At 43.6% G+C, this 18,875-nt stretch overlaps 1 protein-coding gene across 3 annotated transcripts in view; it reads left to right on the forward strand.

The window, feature by feature from the left end:
• VPS35L (VPS35 endosomal protein sorting factor like) overlaps window positions 1–18,875 on the forward strand; it is a 160,623-nt gene that overhangs the window by 101,701 nt on the left and 40,047 nt on the right. For all 3 annotated transcript variants that reach the window (XM_059691973.1, XM_059691974.1, XM_059691975.1), the window contains 3 exons: window positions 8,724–8,770; window positions 9,548–9,659; window positions 10,145–10,261. In XM_059691973.1, the coding sequence (XP_059547956.1) occupies window positions 8,724–8,770; window positions 9,548–9,659; window positions 10,145–10,261 (276 nt within the window). The remainder of the gene's footprint in view (window positions 1–8,723; window positions 8,771–9,547; window positions 9,660–10,144; window positions 10,262–18,875) is intronic.

The raw sequence follows: 18,875 nt of genomic DNA on the forward strand, positions 1-18,875 counted from the left end.
ACCCAGTAGAAAGGAGAGCCATGTAGATGAGAGGAAGGAGCGATGCTTTCAGTTATGATATCTGACATCCACAATTTCACATTGAAATTGAAATACAAAATACCTTCCCCCCAAACATCAGAGTGATTTAAAAAGGCTTTCCTGTTGTTTGAGGACAGACTTCTCTTCCTCTTACAATTAAAATTAGAGTAAGTTAAATAGGATTATGCTTCCCATTTACGGCACATTCTACACATGTTTAATAAAAGTTGTGGAAGTGGGCATCCTTGTCTTGTTCTTGATCTTAAGGAAAGTGTTTTTAGCTTTGATTCTTGAGTTGGATGTGGATTGTGGTTTGTTATAGTACCCTTTGTTATGTTGAGGCATGTTTCCTCTGGTTCCTACTGTGCTGAGAGTTTTTATTACAAATGGGTGCTGGATTTTGTCAAATGTTTTTTCTGCATCTATTGTCCTTCATTTTGTTTATGTGATGTATGACATTCATTGATTTGTGAATATTATACTGCCTTGCATCTTTGTGGTAAGCCCCACTTGGTCATGGCATATGATCTTTTTAATGTATTTTATGAATTTGACTTGCTAATATTTTGTTGAGGGTTTCTGCATCTATGTTCGTCAGGAACATTGGCCAATAATTTTCTTTTTTTGTAATGTCTTTAGCTGGTTTGTTATCAGGGTAATGCTGGCCTTGTAAAGTATGTTTGGGAGTCTTCCTTTCTCTTTAAATTTTTGAAATAGTTAGATACCAATAGGTATGAATTCTTTGAACGTTTGGTTAAATTCACCTATGAAGCCATCAGGTCCAGGACTTCTTTGTTGAGAGGTTTTTTTTTTTATTACTGCTTCAATTTTGTTTGTTCTTACCAGTCTGTTCAGGTATTCTATTTCTTCTTGATTCAGTCTTAGAAGATTGCATGTTTCTAGTAATTTATCTATTTCTTCCAGGTTGTCTGATTGGTTGACATATATTCATAGTATTTCCTGATATTCCTTTGATATTCATTTGTCACCTCTCTTTCATTTCTGATTTTATTTATTTGGGTCCTCTTCTTTTCTTCTTGATGATTCTGGCTAAAGGTTTGTCAGTCTTGTTTATTTTTTCAGAGAACCAGCTCTTGGTTTTATTGATCTTTTCTGTTATTTTCTTTAGACTCCAGATCATTGATTTTCACTCTGATCTTGATATTTTCCCTTCTACTCACTTTGGGCTTTGTTTGTTTTTCCTTTTCTGGTTCCTTTACATGTAAGGTTAGAGAGTTTATTTGGGATTTTTCTTGTTTCTTGAAGTAGGCCAGTATCACTATGAATTATTCTCCTAGAATTGCTTTGTCTGTGTCTCATAGATTTGGGGCTGTTGTGTTTTCATTTACATGTGACTCAGGGTATCTTTTGATATCCTCTGTGATCTCCTTGTTAACCCGTTCATTGTTTAGTAACATCTTATTTAGCCTCCATGTGTTTGTGTGTTTTCCAGTTTTCTTTTTGTAATTGATTTCTAGTTTCATACTACTGTGATCAAAGAAGATGCTTGAAATGATTTCAGTTTTATTAAATTAACTGATACTTGTTTTGTGGCCTGACATGTGGTCTGTCCTTGAAAATGTTTCTGTAGACTTGAATGTATATACTTAGGGATAAAATGTTCTGTCAGTATCAATTAAGTTCATCCGCTGTAAAGTGTCATTTAAGGCCACTGTTTCCTTGTTGATTTTCTATCTGTATGATCTATCCATTGATGTCAAAGGAATGCTAAAGTCCTCTCTGTGACTGTATTACTGTGGATGTCTCCCTTTATATAACTAGTGCTCCTACGGTGGATGTGTAGATGTTTATAAGAATTATATCCTCTTCTGGGATTGATCCCTTTATCATTGTGAGATGCCCTTCTTTGTCTCTTGTTACAGCCTTTGTTTTAAGTCTAGTTTGTCAGATAGAAGTATTGCTACCCTACCTTTTTCAAGATTTTTATTTCAGTGAAATATCTTTTCCACCCCTTTACTTTCATTCTGTCTATTGATATGAAGTGAGTCTCATGTTTATGTTTTAATAATTTTTTTTTACATTTTTAGTGTGTGTGTTCCTTAATTTATTGTGATTACACATGACCTTCCTACTTTTGTCTTTTAGCCTTGTACTAGCTTTATGGTTGATTGATCCACTGCTTTTACTGTGTCTTTGTCAGTGAGAATTTTTTCATATATATAAAATTTTTTCATAAAACATATGTTAAATATAAAATATATTTTAAAATATGTTTTTATTGATTTCAGAGAGAGGAAGGGAGGGGGAGAGAGAGATAAAAACATCAATGAGAGAGAAACATCGATTGAGCCTGCAACCCAGGCATGTGCCCTGACCGGGTATCGAACCAACAACCTCCTGGTACATGGTCATCATGCTCAACAAACTGAACCACACCAGCTGGGCTTATATATTTTTACTCATATTTTTTATCTATTCTTTTCTACTTAAAGAAATGTTTTTAACATATCTTACAATTCTGGATTAGTGGTGAACTCTATTAGCTTTTTCTTGTCCTTCAATTCTAGATGATAGCTTTGCCGGGTAGAGTAGTCTTGATTATAGGTCTGTGCTTTTCATTACTTTGAGTATTTCTTGCCATTCTCTTCTGGCCTGCAAGGTTTCTGTTGACAGTCTCATGGTAGCTGCCTTGTAGGTAACTAACTGCTTTTCTCTTGCCTCTTTAAAGATTCTCTCTTTGTCTTTTACCTTTGGCATTTTAATTATGCTGTATTTTGTTCTGGGCCTCTTTGGATTCATCTTTGGGACTCTGTGCTTCCTAGATATATATGTTTATTTCTTTTCCCAGGTTTAGAGGAGTTTTTAGTCATTATTTCTTCAAATAAGTTTTCAATCCCTTGCTCACTCTTCTCCTTTGGGTACTCTTCTCCTCTTCTCATATGAATGTTGGGATTTTTGATGTTGTCTAAGAAGTCCCTTAAACTGTTCTTGTTTTTATTTTATTTTATTTTAATTTTTTGCTGTTCCAATTGGGTGTTTTCCACTGTCGTATCTTTCAGGTCACTGATTTGATCCTTTGCTTCATTTAATTTGTTATTGATTACCTCTAGTGCATTCTTCATTTCAGTTATTGTCATCTTCATTTTTGACTGGTTCTTTTTCATGGTTTCTATTTTCTTTTGTATGATTTCTATCTCTGAAGTTCTCACTGAGTTCATCTGTTCTTCCCGAAAGTTCATTAGCATCTTTATAACCAGGGTTTGAACTCTGTATGTGGTAGATTGTTTATCTCTATTTTGTTCTTTTTCTAGATTTTTGTCTTATTCTTTCATTTGAGATGTATTTCTTTGTCTCCTCATTTTCGCTGCCTCCCTGTGTTAGATAGGGTTTTTTATGTCTCCAGGTCTTGGTAGAGTGGCCTTATGTAGAAGGTGTCCTGTGGGGCCCGGTGGCACAGCCCCCCCAGGTTATCTGAGCTACCCCTACTCTTAACCATCTCCCTGGGCTGTGGGCTCTGCCCTTCCCACGGCTCCACCCTTCCTCCTAATCTCTCTGTGGCTTCTTCTGTGTATCCTTAGTCATAGGAGTTCTGTCCAGCTGGTCTTCAGATGCTTCTCAGTGATGGTTGTTATATAATTTAGTTGGAATTTTGTGTGGTTGTGCGAGGAGCTGGGCATAGAGCTTCCTGCTTAGCCATCCTCACTGAATGTCCCACAAGTGTGTTCTTTTCATTCTTTCAAATTAGGAAAAAAATCTCCAGAGAAAGAGAATAACATGAAAAATTAAAAATTTCTCATTTTAATGCCTAGGGTATATAATTTCATTTTATTCACATTGAAGTAATTTATTTTTTTGAGACCTGAGCTATATTAACTCTGAATTGGGGTAATGGGCATTAGCTGTTAAGATTAGTTCTTGATTTTCCCCCCATTACATTTCTGCTTCAGTTAGAAAAATAAAAACAAAAAGGTAATGTGCATATTTGTTAATTCTCTTTTACATGAAGCAGTATTTATAAACATGGGGTTTGGAAATTTATTTAGTAAAAGCAGAGCACACATTTGTGAGTAGTCTGGACTGCTTATGTGTTAGTTTTGATGTAGAAAGTAGAAGTGCAGTGCTGCCCTGACTTACTTCTCTTACCTCTGCTTTTGAAGTGGGTATATAACTCTCATCTGCAAACAATCTTTAAAAATACTTAAAATCTGCAATATAATGGTGATTCTACAAATCCATGTGAATGAAATGTCACAAAGACAACGCCTTCCTCCCAAGAGTGCATGAAAACCCTGGTGAAACAGTCTAATTAACTTATTACAGCAGTGTCAGTGTCCTGGCTTAAATAGTACACTATATTCACGGGAGATGTAGCCTATGGGGAAAGCTGGATAATGAATACCCAGGACCTTTCTGCTATTTTTGCAATTTCTTATGAGTCTGTAAATGGTCCAGAATAAAAAACTAAAAAAAATCCATCCATTAGGGGCAACTTGAATAGCAGTGTTATATTTATGTTATGGCTTCCTCAGGCATCTATACTAATAATAGCCTAGGTGGCATCACGCCCCCACATCGTCACAAGATGGCCATCACAAGATGGCTGCCTCACGCGGAGGAGGCGGGTCGCGACAGGGGAGGGCAGTTGTGGGCAATCAGGCCAGCAGGGGAGGGCAGTTGTGGGCTATCAGGCCAGCAGGGGAGGGCAGTTGGGGGCAATCAGGCCTGCAGGGGAGCAGTTAGGGGGTGATCAGGCCGGCAGGCAAAAGTGTTTAAGGGCAATCAGGCAGGCAGGCAGTCAGGCAAGTGGTTAGGAGCCATTGGTCCTGGATTGTGAGAGGGATGTCTGATTGCAGGTTTAGGCCCGATCCTAAACCGGCATTCAGACGTCCCCAGAGGGGTCCCAGATTGAAGAGGGTGCAGGCCGGGCTGAGGGACCCCCCTTCCCCCTGTGTGCATGAATTGCATGCACCTGGCCTCTAGTTAAATATAACGAGATAGATTTGTGTATACTAATGTGGGAGGAGCAAGGCCCATGCTAGATTCTTGAGTAAAAAAGGCAAGTTGCAGCCCAATATGTGTAAGACGATTCACATTTGTAAAACAGCAACAACAATGTCAAACCTTGTGGTTTTACAACAAAAGCGACATATTCCCAGGGCACAAAGATTTAGAAAGGTGAACACCACAGTGTCAGCACTGGGGAGTCTTGGGAAGTAGGAATTGAGAGGCAGGAATTCGCTTTGTACCTGTTGCACAGCAGGACTGTTTGAACTTTTGACCATAAGCATTTCTTATTTTTATAATTTTTATAAATTAAACATGTAGATAAAGAAAATGTAGGGGCCTAATGAATCTTCTGGCTCTGCTGTGTGTCTGCAGACTAGGGTGCTGATTTGCAAGTTTTTCAATGGTTTTATTCAGCCAACAAGCTTGTTTTGATCTGTCTGGTTTGAACTGTTGTATGCCTTATTCTTGCCAAAGATAATCAATCCTGTTACTTTCAGATACCAAAAAATTAACCTCTAGCAGACCCGCCTGAGCTCCATAACAGCTGGCTCCCTGGACACTTATGAATATTCCTCTATGACAACAGAGCCTTTGTTTCTTTAAAGTTATATTCTTGGATGCATTTTTAATTTGTTCATGTCTTATAAAAAGAGAACACTGTAAGCATTTGTTTTGTCTTGATGGCCAGATATTTTATCCATATGCTGCACACGCACCACGTGCACATGTGTTTGAGAGAATACGCCACACAGACCAAGGGTTTCTGTCTGACTGACTTCGTCACTGCCCTGTCCCCAGTGCCTAGGATAGTGGCTGGCCCATTGATGTTGCTCAGTGAGTAGTTGTTTGTGTGGACTGGGATATCACTGATAATTACACACTGTCTCCTCTGCCTTGCACAAAACCACTTTGATACTGAGCTTCCAAAATGACTTTTCAAATGTAAATGTTCTGCGAGTGGGCTAGGGAGGCCATTTGTGGTATCACCTATTTTACCCTCTGCTGAAGTGCTTCTTGCTGCAAGGAACAGACGCCCACCTGGCCCTACAAAAAACAACAACCCATGCGTTCTCTTGAATAGCAGGTGTAGGCTTTGGGCCAGCCAGGTCTGTCCATCTCTCAGCTCTGCTGTCTCCAGATAGCAGAGTAGCCGTATCATGTCCAGACATGGCTGCATCCAGAGGCAGAGAAATGGGAGTCTCCAGTTTCTTGGTTTTCTGTTTAAGACCAAGGAAATCTTTCCTTGGAACCTACCACTGGTGGGGAATGAGACCACCGTGACTGGTTTGGCCTGTATCAGTTGGCCTAGTCTGTTCAGGCTGCAGTCACGAAGTAGCACAGGTTGAGTGGGCTATACACAACACATGCTGTTTTCTCAGTTCTGGAGGCTGGGAAATCCATGGTCAAGAGGCTGAAAGTGTCTGAGGAGGGTCCACATCCTGGTTGTCCCTGCATCCCACCTGGCAGAGGGGACAAAGGAGCTTCCTTGGGTCACGTTTATAAGGGCACTAATCCTACTCAGGAGGGCTCCAGCCTCATGGCCTGATCACCGCTCAAAGCCTCCACCTCCGCTCAAAGCCAGCCCTTGACCACAGCGGGCTGCTGTACAGACTGGGAGGCTTCAGCAGCAGAAACTTATTTTCTCACAGTTCTGAAGGCTAAAAGTCCAGTAGCGAGGGCCCAGCAGGGTTGGTTTCTGGTGAGGCTTTTCTCCTTGGCTTACAGCCCTCTGCCTTCTCACCGCATCCTCACAGGGTCTTCTCTGTTCATGTGCCTTCCTGGTCCCTTCCTCTTCTTCTATTGGATTAGGACCCCGCCTTTATACCTTCTGATATTAGTTACCTCCTTAAAAACTTGATCTCCACACACCGTCACATTTGGAGCTAGGGCTTCTACATATAAATGGGGTGTCATAATTTATTCCCTAATTGGACCCAGCCTGATTTTTGTTGGGAGAGACAGAAATATGAATAAAATCAAGGTTTTAGGGGTGGTGATATCAACAGTTCCTCCACAGTCAGCTGTTACCTTAATTATTCTGGCAACCTAGAGGGACACATGGAAAGGGTGGCAATTGCACTGAAGAAGACTTGTTTCATTTTTGGACTTTGGGGCTAGACTTAAATACAAGTCTCATTTCCGCCACCAACTAGAGAGTTGCTTGACCGTTCTCAGCTCTGGCTTGCTTGGCTGTGAAGGTGGGGGTAGTTCACATGCGCCTAGGCCCAAGGCTGCTGTGAAGAGGAAATGGGAAAGGTATGTGAGGTGCTTAGCCCAGCACCTGTGCATGGTGGGTGCCCCTGTCAGTAGTGCTCTTGTCCTTGGGGTGACCTTGTCTGGAAATCTCTTGGCGATAAGTGTTGCTTTAGGTTCTCCAACGTGATGATTTTTAAAACCTTCCCAAATCACTACCTGACGAATAATTCTTCCAGGATTTTTTTTAAAAACGGGAGCTCTTTTAAAGATATGTAATTGTCTTAACACATTTCGTACCGCTCAGGAGTTTTCTCGTATTTCGCGCGCCATCTGTTAAGGACCACTCACGAGTGTTTTTGTTTTTCACGCCCATGGAAAAAGGAGCGAATCTAGATACTTAGGTAAATTTTGTTTGGTCCCTCTTCATAGAGGAAAATGTTTTACGCAGTACCATACGTTAAAAAAGTACTAGGAACTTTAATTGTTTAATTGTTTTTGTAAATAAAAATGTTATAATTATTGAAAAACAACACCTAAAGTGCATTATGATGATTTAAATAACGTGCAGTTTGCCCAAAAACGTGCGGTCCCTGGCGTATGTCTTAGAGATTTCTATGCGGTACGCAATGTGTTAAGATAGCTCTAGAGCAGTGGTTCTCAACCTTGGCTGCACATTAGAATCACCTGGGAATCTTTTTAAAATCCTGATTTCTGGGCCTCATCCTCCAGAAATTCTGTTTCTTTGTTATGGGGTGGGGCCAAAACATTAGTAACAAAGAAACAGAATTTCCGGAGGATGAGGCCCAGAAATCAGGATTTTAAAAAGATTCCCAGGTGATTCTAATGTGCAGCCAAGGTTGAGAACCACTGCTCTAGAGCTATTGACAGTACACCAATGAGTAAAGCATTAATTTTCATTTGGGGCAAAAAATATGCTTCAAAATTCGTGGAGAGGAAATGTGAAGAGCATGGCCTTTGATGAAAGATGGCTGAGTCACCTCCAGCCTGCACAACTAGCTGTGTCCCCTGGACCAGCACTCGCTTTCACATCTGTGAAATGGGAAAATAGGATTTTGCCTCTGAGTGGTCACAAGTGGTGAGAGCACAGGTGCTAATGCCCCTAGCTGTGACATGTGGGCACCCAGCACTGGCTGTGTTTGTTGTTTTACTGAGAATCCACTGGCACTACATGAGCGGGGAGGACAGTGGGGAGTCATAGTCCTATATGCCCCTCAATACCTCCCTCACCTCCTGCAGTAGCACCTGTATTGTCTGCCTGAGGAAGCTCAGGCCTAATGAAGTCAGCTGACTGACCCAAGGTCTAACTGTTGGTAATTGGAAAGACTGTATTTGCACCCACGGGAAATGCCACAGGGCGTACTTTCTCTCCCGCTCCTCATCCCTGCTGGGCAGGGAGCATTGGAGAATGGACAGGAGGCTCACGTAGAGTACTACTTTGGAAATCTCTTGTGAGAAGTGTTGATTTAGGTTCTCCTACGTGATGATTTTCATTGTTTTAATTTTTTTTTTTTTTTTAGAATCTGCTAACCGAGATGATGGAGCGATGCAAGAAACTAGGAAATAAGTAAGTATTTTAAAATTCATAAGGCATGAGTTGGAAATGGAGTTGGTTGCTTTTTTTGAGCTTGGCATGCTTATGTGGGCAAGAGAGCCACAAGATGGGTAGGACAGCGTGGAGGTCAGGCTTCAGATGCCGGACTCCACTCTCTCCTAGCTTTGTGAGCTTGGGTTACTTACTTGACCTCTCTGTGACAGTGTCTCCTTATCTGTAAAATGGGTTTAATAATAGTCCTTTCCTCCCGGGGCTGTGATAATTGGTAGGCTCAGGATGAACTCATATTCCTGTCCCTCCTTTTGGTGGTAGATGTCTCTAAGTCACTGTGTCCCTAGGTCCCAGACAGGGATTTTTATAAGAGATGTGAATGGATATAGATTTACAACATGGATCAATATTGTTACTTAATGTTTTGTTTTATTAGTGCACCAGTCTATTGAAGCCTTAGTGTACTTCTGTTTCAGTGGATTTGATTGCTTGCTTATTTACCTGTCCTTCCAGCCACCCACTCACCCACCCACCCATCCATCCATCCAGTCAGTTTAATGTCGATCAAATTCCCAGCATGCACAGACACTGTGGTAGTCTCGTAAGCATGTCAAACTCGAGGCATGTGGCCCACTGGCCACGAGTTTGACATGCTTGCTGGAGGTTGCCTTCTAACTCTAATGTGGTTGTCTTCAAACCTTAAAGAAAGGGATGTCAGTCATCCTTCCGGCACATATGCCCTAAAATTAAAGTGGCTTTCTTCCGGGGGCTCTGTGATTGGGCATGCATGTCTTGCAGTGCCTTGCTGTTGAATTCTGTGATGTCTGCTTTCCGGGCCGAGTTCATCGCCACCAGATCCCTCGATTTCATCGGCATGATCAAGGAGTGCAGTGAGGCCGGCTTCCCCAAGGTACGGCCTGGCTTCTGCTCAGATGGAGGACGGGCAGCACGGTTGCCCCAGTACCCTGAGAGGAAAGTCTGGGGTCAGGGCAGCTTAGCCATCAGGAAATGAAGGGAGGCTCTGTCTGAAGAACATGCTGGACCATGAGTGGAGACCAGGATTGTTAGATGTGTAATTGCCGAGCGTCGGGTCTCCTTGAGAGCCCTAAATCTGTGGAATTAGCTCACTGTGAAGCTTTTAGAAAATACTTTGGTCTTATGTCTCTAAAAATATGTCTTTACTCATTATTTATGAAAAGCCTCATCCAGCAGGACATCAGGCCCACAGTTAGACTGTACAAGCCTGGCTCCTTACTTGCCCTTCTCCATCTACCTTGTGACGTCTGTAGTAGGATTCAGAAAGGGTCATGGGATATATGATGAGCTCAGTGTGACAGCCTGAAATTGTTCTGATTTAAAATTTCCAGTAACATAATGATTGTGTGTTTTTCTTAGCATCTTCTTTTTCGCTCACTGGGGTTAAACTTGGCCTTGGCTGATCCTCCTGAGGGTGATCGACTTCAGATTCTCAATGAAGCTTGGAAAGTTATTACTAAATTGAAGAATCCACAGGTGGGTGACCATTCTGACCTTAGATCAGCTGCTTTTTGTCCAAGTTATGCAGTATACTTTTTTTTTTTAATTATCTTTTAGGTAATTGTACCTCATTTGTTTAAGAAATCTACTTCTTGCCCTAGCTGGTTTGGCTCAGTGGATAGAGCATTGGCCTGTGGACCAAAGGATCCCAGGTTTAATTCTGGTCAAGGGCACGTATCTTGGTTGCAGGCTCCTCCCCAGCCCAGGCCCTGGTCAGGCAGGGCTTGTGCAGGAGGCAACCAGTTGATGTGTTTCTTTCACATTAATGTTTCTCTCTGTCTTTCCCTCTCTCTTCCACTCTCCCTAAAAATCAGTGGAAAAATATCCTCAAATGAGGATTAACAAAGAAAGGAAGGAAGGAAGGAGGAAGGAAGGAAGGAAGGAAGGAAGGAAGGAAGGAAGGAAGGAAGGAAGGAAGGAAGACTTCTTTTAATTGTATTCTTAACCTACAATGGAGAACGTACAGCTTTAAAGATGTATTTCTCTGGTATTTTTACCCCAATTATGTCTTATTCTTGAATCCTCAAGATGCACTAAAAGAGCAAATCCTATATAATAAAAGCCTAGGTGGCGTTGTGCGACGTCGTCACAAGATGGTTGCCACAAGATGTTCACCACAAGATGGCCAGCAGGGAAGGGCAGTTGTGGGCGATCAGGCCAGCAGGGGAGGGCTGTCGTGGGCGATCAGGCCAGCAGGGGTGGGCAGTTGTAGGTGATCAGGCCAGCAGGGGAGGGCAGTTAGGGGTGACCAGGTCAGTAGGGGAGGGCAGTTGGGGGCGGTTGGTCCAGCAGGGGAGCAGTTAGGCATCAATCAGGCCAGCAGGGGAGCGGTTAGGGGGTGATCAGGCTGGCAGGCAGAAGCGGTTAGGGGCAATTAGGCAGGCAGGTGAGCAGTTACAAGCCAGCAGTCCCAGTTTGTGAGAGGGATGCCCGACTGCCGGTTTAGGCCCGATCACCGGCAGTTGGACATCCCCAAGGGGTCCCAGATTGGAGAGGGTGCAGGCCGGGCTGAGGGACACACACCCTGCCCATGCACGAATTTTGTGCACCGGGTCTCTAGTTTATAAATATTTGAAACTTTTAAAGACCTGTGACTTTGAAAACAGCAGCCAAAATGCAGCAAGCAGTCTGTAGTTTGGGTTTGAATATACCAACCTAGTAAGATATTATTTCCTTTTTGATTTTTTTGTCTGGAAGATGTATCCAGTGATGTGGGTGTAGTGTTAAAGTCCCCTACTGTGACTATATTGTTGTCACTCTCTCTATTAAAATCCACAAAGAGTTTTTTAAAATATATTTTGGTGCTCTTATATTGGGTGCATATGTTTATAAGGGTTATATTCTCTTGTTGGATGGATCCCGTTAGTATTATGTAGCGACCTTCTTTGTCTTTTGATATGGCCTTTGTTTATTGCACAGCTGGCATAACTCAGTGGTTGAGTGTTGATGTATGAACCAGGAGGTCACGGTTCAATTGCCAGTCAGAGCGCATGCCCAGGTTTCAGGCTCGATCCCCAATGGGGGACGTGCAGGAGACAGCTGATCACTGATTCTTTCTCATTATTAATCTTTCTATCTCTCCCTCTCCCTTCTTCTCTGAAATAAAATATATATATATATTTTTATATGTATATATTTTTTAAAATGAGTAATTTATTGATATTTAAAAAAAGAGCAAGGGAGATAGATGGAGAGAGTTAGAGAAACATCCATGTTAGAGCAAAACATCAGTCAGCTGCCTCCTACACACATCCTCAGGGGATCAAGCCTGCAACTCCGGCATGTGCCCTTGACTGGGAATTGAACTGGCAATGTCCTGTTGCATGGGATGATGCTTAGCCAACTGCGCCACACCTCTCAGGCTAAGGGCTTTGTTTTGAAGTCTATTTGATCAAATATGAATATTGCTACCCCAGCTTTTTTTTCCTTTTCATTTGCATGGAATATTTTTCTCCATCCCTTCACTCAGTCTGTGTGTCTTTTGTTCTGAGGTGGGTCTCTTGTAGACAGTATATATATATATGGATCATGTTTTCTTATTCATTCAGCTACCCTTTGTCTTTTCATTGGAGCATTTAACCCATTTACATTTAAGGTTATATTGATAGGTACTTATTTATTGCCATTTTTTTTCTTTATGCCTATGTTCCTCTCTCTGAATTTCTTCTTCTTATAGCAGTCCCTGTAACATTTCTTGTAATGCTTTTTTGGTGACAGTGTACTCCTTTAGTCTTTTTCTGTCGGGGAGGTCTTTATTTCGCCTTTAATTTTGAATGGTAGCCTTGCTGGAGAGAATAGTCGTGGATTCAGGACCTTGCTTGCATTACTTTGAATACTTCATTCCAATTTCCTTAGGCCTGAAGTGTTTCTATTGAGAAATAAGGTGATGGTCTAATGTAGGAACTCCCTTGTAGGCAACTTTCTGAGTCTCTCTTGCTGCCTTTAAGATCCTTTCTCTGTATTTAATGTTTTTCATTTTAATTCTGTGTCTTGGATCTCTTTGGTCTAATCTTTACTGGGACTCCCTGTGCTTCCCGAACTTGTGTAATTTTCCCCTTCACCAGGTTAGGTTAAGTTTTCTCTCATTATTTCTTTAAACAGGTTCTCTGTTCCTTGCTCACATTCTTCTCATTCTGGGTCTCCTATGATGTGGAAGTTGTTATGCTTCATGTTGTCCCAAAGTTCCTTTAAAGTACCTTCCTCCTTTTTAATTCTTTCACCTTTTTGCACTCTAATTGGGTGTTTTTATCTAACTTTGTCTTCAAATCACTGATTTGATACTTTGCTTTATTCTATTTACTTTTAATTCCTTCTAAAAACATCATATATGGTGTTCTTCATTTCTGACTGTTTCTTGGTCATGGTTTCTATTGTTGTTTAAGTTCCCACTAAGTTCCTTATAATTCTCACCAAGTTCCTTGAGCATCCCTATAACTATTAGTTTTCATGGGGTGGCCTTATGTAGTAGGTGTCCCAGTGGTGCAGTGTCAGATCTCCTCAGCTGGGTGCTCTAGGGTTGTCCATTGTGTGGATTATGTGGGCTCTTCTGTTGTAATTGGATCTACTTATTTATTTTAAAATATATTTTTATTGATTATAGAGAGGAAGGGAGAATAGAAACATCAATGGTGAGAGAGAATCATTGATTGGCTGCCTCCTGCATGCCCTCTACTGGGGATCGAGGCTGCAACCCAGGCATGTGCCCCGTTTTTTTTTTTTTTAATTAAATATTCATTGTTAAGATTATTACAGTTGTTCCTCTTTTTCCCTCCCATAGCTCTCCTCCACCCAGTTCCCACCCCACTGCCCTTACCCCTCCCACTGTCCTCATCCATAGGTGTACGATTTTTGTCCAGTCTCTTCCCCCACCCCCACACCCTTTTCCCCCCAAGAATTTTCAGTCCACTCCCTTTCCATGCCCCTGGTTCTATTATATTAACCAGTTTACTCTGTTATCAGATTTTTTTATTCACTTGATTTTTAGATTCACTTGTTGATAGATATGTATTTGCTGTTCATAATTTTTATCTTTACCTTTTTCTTCTTCCTCTTCTTAAAAAATACCTTTCAGCATTTCATATAATACTGGTTTGGTGGTGATGAACTCCTTTAGCTTTTTGTTATCTGTGAAGCTCTTTATCTGACCTTCAATTCTGAATGATAGCTTTGCTGGATAAAGTAATCTTGGTTGTAGGTTCTTGGTATTCATCACTTTGAATATTTCTTGCCACTCCCTTCTGGCCTACATAGTTTCTGTTGAGAAATCAGCTGACAGTCAAATGGGTACTCCCTTGTAGGTAACTGACTGTTTTTCTCTTGCTGCTTTTAAGATTCTCTCTTTGTCTTTTGCTCTTGGCATTTTAATTATGATGTGTCTTGGTGTGGTCCTCTTTGGATTCCTTTTGTTTGGGGTTCTCTGTGCTTCCTGGACTTGTAAGTCTATTTCTTTCACCAGGTAGGGGAAGTTTTCTGTCATTATTTCTTCAAATAGGTTTTCAATATCTTGCCCTCTCTCTTCTTCTGGCACCCCTATAATTTGGATGTTGGTGCGCTTGAAGTTGTCCCAGAGGCTCCTTACACTATCTTCATATTTTTGGATTCTTTTTTCTTTTCCAGTTGGGTATTTTTTGCTTCTTCGTATTTCAAATCTTTGACTTGATTCTTGGGATCCTCGTGTCTGCTGTTGGAGCTCTGTATAATATTCTTTATTTCAGTCAGTGTATGCTTAATTTCTAGTTGGTCCTTTTTCATATCTCGAGGGTCTCACTAGATTTCTTGAGGGTCTCATTAAGTTTATCAGCGATTTCTAAAAAATTCTTGAAAAACCTTATAAGTGTGGTTTTGAACTCTATATCCAGTAGTTTGCTTTCCTCCATTTCTGTCATTTGCGACCTGTTTCTCTGTCTCCACATTTTTTATGCTTCCCTGAGTGGCTTTGTGTACTAGGTGTCCTATAGGGCCCAGTGGCTCAGCCTCTCCAATTACCTGAGGTGGACACTCTTGGTGCACCCCTTTGTGGGCTGTGTGCACAGTCTTGTTGTAGTTAAGCCTTGATTGTAGTTGGTATCACTGGGAGGAATTGACCTCCAGGCCAATTGGCTGTGAGAATCAGGTGTGTCTGCAGTGGGAGAACTTCTGTGCTGAAGACACCCTTATGGGGCAAGACTTGCTTCAGTGGGGCTTTGGTGCTTACTGAGTCTGCCCCCTGAGTGTGTCCCTTATGGATCTGAGGAGTTGTAATCTGTGTGGTCCCACTCTGACCACTGGGTACACTGGCTCTTGGATGTCTAAGGAGGTGCTAATTTAGCCTCTTCCTGAGGCTACCCAGCAGGAGCTACGAAGAGATCTGCAGATTCCCCTTCCTTATTTGGGGTTTGGAGGTGCCCAGATGAGGCCCAGCTGTAAAGCAATGCAAGCTGCTGTGGGGCCTTGGGCCTTCTCTTGGAAGTTCTGGGTCTCTCTGGCCCAGCTGCAGTTTGTTAGGTAATTTTCAGATTGCAAAGAGCCATGGCATTCATATGCAAATGCCTCTGCCACAGCTTGGGTGGGGCAGGATCTCAGGGAATCAACAGGGCAGAGCAAACAGCTATGGCTGATCCTCAGTCTCAGTGTCCCGGTAATCACTGCAAGCACCTCTGAGAGAAAGCTGCCCTCGAGTTCTGAGTTCTGAGTTCTGCCCGCGGCAAGACAGTCCAGTTTCTCCCCATATGAGTCTGGGTCCCCAGAGACTTCTGGGAACTGGAGTTCAGAGCAGTCGGGGTCTTGTGACTCCCTCCCAATTCAAAACGACAGCCGTGTCCTCAGTTGCCAGCCCTTTCCTCCCAAGCCTCCGTACCTCTGCCCTTTACTTCCGCACCTCCTCTGAGTCTCAGAGTGCTTTTCTCTTTCCTTCTAGTTGTAGAATTTCCGCTCAGCCAGCCTTCCTGTAGTTCTGGATGATGTTCGTTTTGTCTTTTGGTTGTATTTTTCCAGGCATGTGCCCTTGACCAAAGTTGAATCTGGGACCCTTCAGTCCCCAGGCAGACACTCTATCCACTGAGCCATACTACCTAGGGCAGCACTTGATTGTTGTTGCCTTTTTGGGGGGGAGGATCTCCCCTCAGGCTGGCTGTCCCCAACCACATCATGTGAGCTGTTGTGCAGCTGCTGACAGAACCAAACAAAAGAAACAAAACAAAGATATACAAAAGACCCAATAACAACAACACAAATGACACAAAACAAAGCAGAATTAGGAAAGAGAATAGAGAGCAAGAATAATAAATGAAAAGATAAAATACAAGAAAAAAAAGGAGGAAGAGAAGAGAATGTGAAAGAATAGGAAGGGAAAAAAAATACAAATAAAAAATAGGGAAAGAAACCATAGCCAGTTTGGCTCAGTGGATAGAGTATGGCCTGTGGACTGAAAGGTCCCAGATTTGGTTCCAGACAAGGGCATATACCTCAGTTGCAGGGTCAGTTCCTGCCCTTAGGAGTGTGTGCAGGAAGCAACCAGTGCATGTGTCTCTCTCACATAGATGTTTCTCTCTTTGTGTCTCTTCCCCTCCCACTCTAAAATTCAGTGGAAAAATATCCTTGGGTGAGGATTAACAGCAACAAAAAAATAAAAGCATTGTTTCCAAATCTGCTTTGGAAAAAAAAAAAATAGGGAAAGGAAAACAGTATAAAATAGGAAGGGAAAAATTATGAAAAGGAAAAAGGAAGTGAAGGAAGGAGTTAGAGCAAAAATATAGGGAAATAAAAGGAAAGAGAGCCCTCTCCAGGGTGGCTCAGTTGGTTGGGCATCGTCCCATACACCAAAATGTTGCTGGTTCAATTTCTGGTCAGGGCACATGCCCAGGTAATGGGCTTAATGCCTGGTAAGGGGTGTGCAGGAAGCAGCTGATTGGTGTTTTTCTCTCTCCCTCTTCTTTCCCTCTCTCTAAAAAGTAATACAAATATTTTTAGGAAAAAGGAAAATAAGAAATATGAAAGAAAGACAAAAATAATAACAATGTAATTGAGAAATAAAGAAAGAAAAGAATGCCCCAAAAAGCGAAGTCACTTTGTCTTGGCAGGGTTTAGTGCCTCCTGGTCCCTTTGGATCCTGCTCTTATGCAGAATGAGGCTGTTCTGTATTCCGCGTGAGTCCCTGGGAGGTACGTTGGTGCCAGCCCCTGTCCGAAGCCGTCCATGCTTGGCCCTCAGCAACTGCTCAGTGCTTCCGGCGATTCATGGTTTGTGTCTGCCAGCTCAGGGCTCGGCTGCACCTCGAGGGCCAGCTGCACTCTGGGGCCAGCTTGTTAGCAGTAAGGGGCCCAGGGGCAGTCAGCAAACATCCTAAGGCCCCTGGGGGTTCTCCTCCCTCCTCTGCCTGCCAGCCAGTTGCCACTGTAAAGGCTGCTTCTGAAGGGGCTTTTGATGGAATTGGGAGACTGAGGCCGCTGGGTGTTCAGATAGATGGTGGGTGTGTTCCTCTCCCCCAGAGCCACACATCTGAGTCTCTACTGGAATATTTCCCTGATGGCAGGGCAGTGCCCTTGAGTGCAGACCTGTGGGGTCTGCTTTGGCAACCTGTTGCAGTGGGGGTTCAGGATCTGAAGAAGGGGCCAATGCACAAATGAAAACACTAGGCAAGAAATATAAAAATAGAAGGCATAGGGGGGCCAGATAGAAACCTCTCTCTAGAAGAGTCACTGAAACCTGGCCTTGTCTGCTTTTATTCAATTTTAGATACACATCTTGCCGTCAGTAAAGCACAGCAAACAGGTAGCAGACAGAGCATCTCAGAGGTCAGTAAAGGTCAGTAAGGTCCAGTAAACATTTACTTTGAGGCTATTAGGTCAGGAAATTGCTTCGAGCCACCGTGATCTCAACAGAACAATGGTGCTTGGTGATAGCCCTGCTAATCGTCCCAGGTCCATCGGCCTTCGTTCCTTGGTGCACTCTATGACAGTATTGGGAAAGCCGTGGCTTCCAGTAGTCTGCTGGAACCCAGCAGTTCCTATTAGCTCTCTTGTGAGTTCAGTTCCTAGCACTGTGGGGAGAATGGCTGCACCCCAAAGTCAGTTACAGATGCCCCCCAAGACTGCCCAGAGGTAGGCTTGGCCTCAGCTGCAGGCTCCTCAGCAGAGGTCGAGATGCAGGGTGGGGCTAGCAGGCTTCCTGCAGGTGAGGGGAGCTATATCTCCAAGGTGGGGTTTGCCTTTCCCCAAGCTGCTGCTGTTTAAAGGGCTTGGGCATCTCAGGAGAAGTGGCTGCTAGGGTATGGGTGGGTGGGCGGGGATGATGAAGCTCAGTCTCCCAGCTTCCATTCCTGTGTCTGCCCATCCCCAACCCCAGCCTCTTCTCAGGGAGCTCCAGGCGCACTGCCCTCCCGCCCCAGCGCCTCATGTGAGTGGCTGAAGGGAAACCCTGTGCTCTGGTGTTCTATTCTGCTTTTCAAGTGGCTTTACCTCCAACCGTCTGCCTGTCTCCCTGATGGATAGGAGCCATCACCTTTCCCGGCTGCACGTTATGAGGCCGCGTCTCGGCTCTAGTGCTCTGGCCTGGGGAGCCCAGCCTGGGTCCAGGCCTCATTCCTCTCAGGGATACCCCCACCGCAGCCTGCACCTGTTAGAGCAGCAGCCCCTCAGTTGTTAGTTCCAGGTGAATGTGCCCCCATTTAGTTCTATTTCTAACTAGGGATCCAGTGCATGAATTAGTGCACCTTGAAAGGAACGGTGGGCTGCGAGTCTGCGGTAGGCACAGGGGCGGGTCTTGACCCATTCTCTGTGCCCACAACTGGCCCTTCCTGCCACGGCCCTTGGTCCTCTGTCTGCTGGCAGGCCTGCTCCCGCCACCACTGCTCCCACGTGCTAATGGCGCGGAGCGATTGAGGCCAGCGCCAGCAGTGAGTGTGAGCGGGACTGGCACTGTCAGTGGGTATGAGCAGGGCTGGGCCGGTGCTGTTAGTGGGAGCGAGCAGCAGTTGCTGTCCCAATCGCCCCTCAGGAGCAGGGGGAGGTAGAGAAGCCCTTAGGGGTGATCAGGCCTATCCGCCACCGCTAGCACCCACTGATGGCGCCAAGTGATTGGGACTGGCGCCAGGCACCGGCAGTGGGTACAAGTG

This window comes from Myotis daubentonii, chromosome 4 (assembly GCF_963259705.1).
Source record: "Myotis daubentonii chromosome 4, mMyoDau2.1, whole genome shotgun sequence".
Classification (NCBI taxonomy): domain Eukaryota; kingdom Metazoa; phylum Chordata; class Mammalia; order Chiroptera; family Vespertilionidae; genus Myotis; species Myotis daubentonii.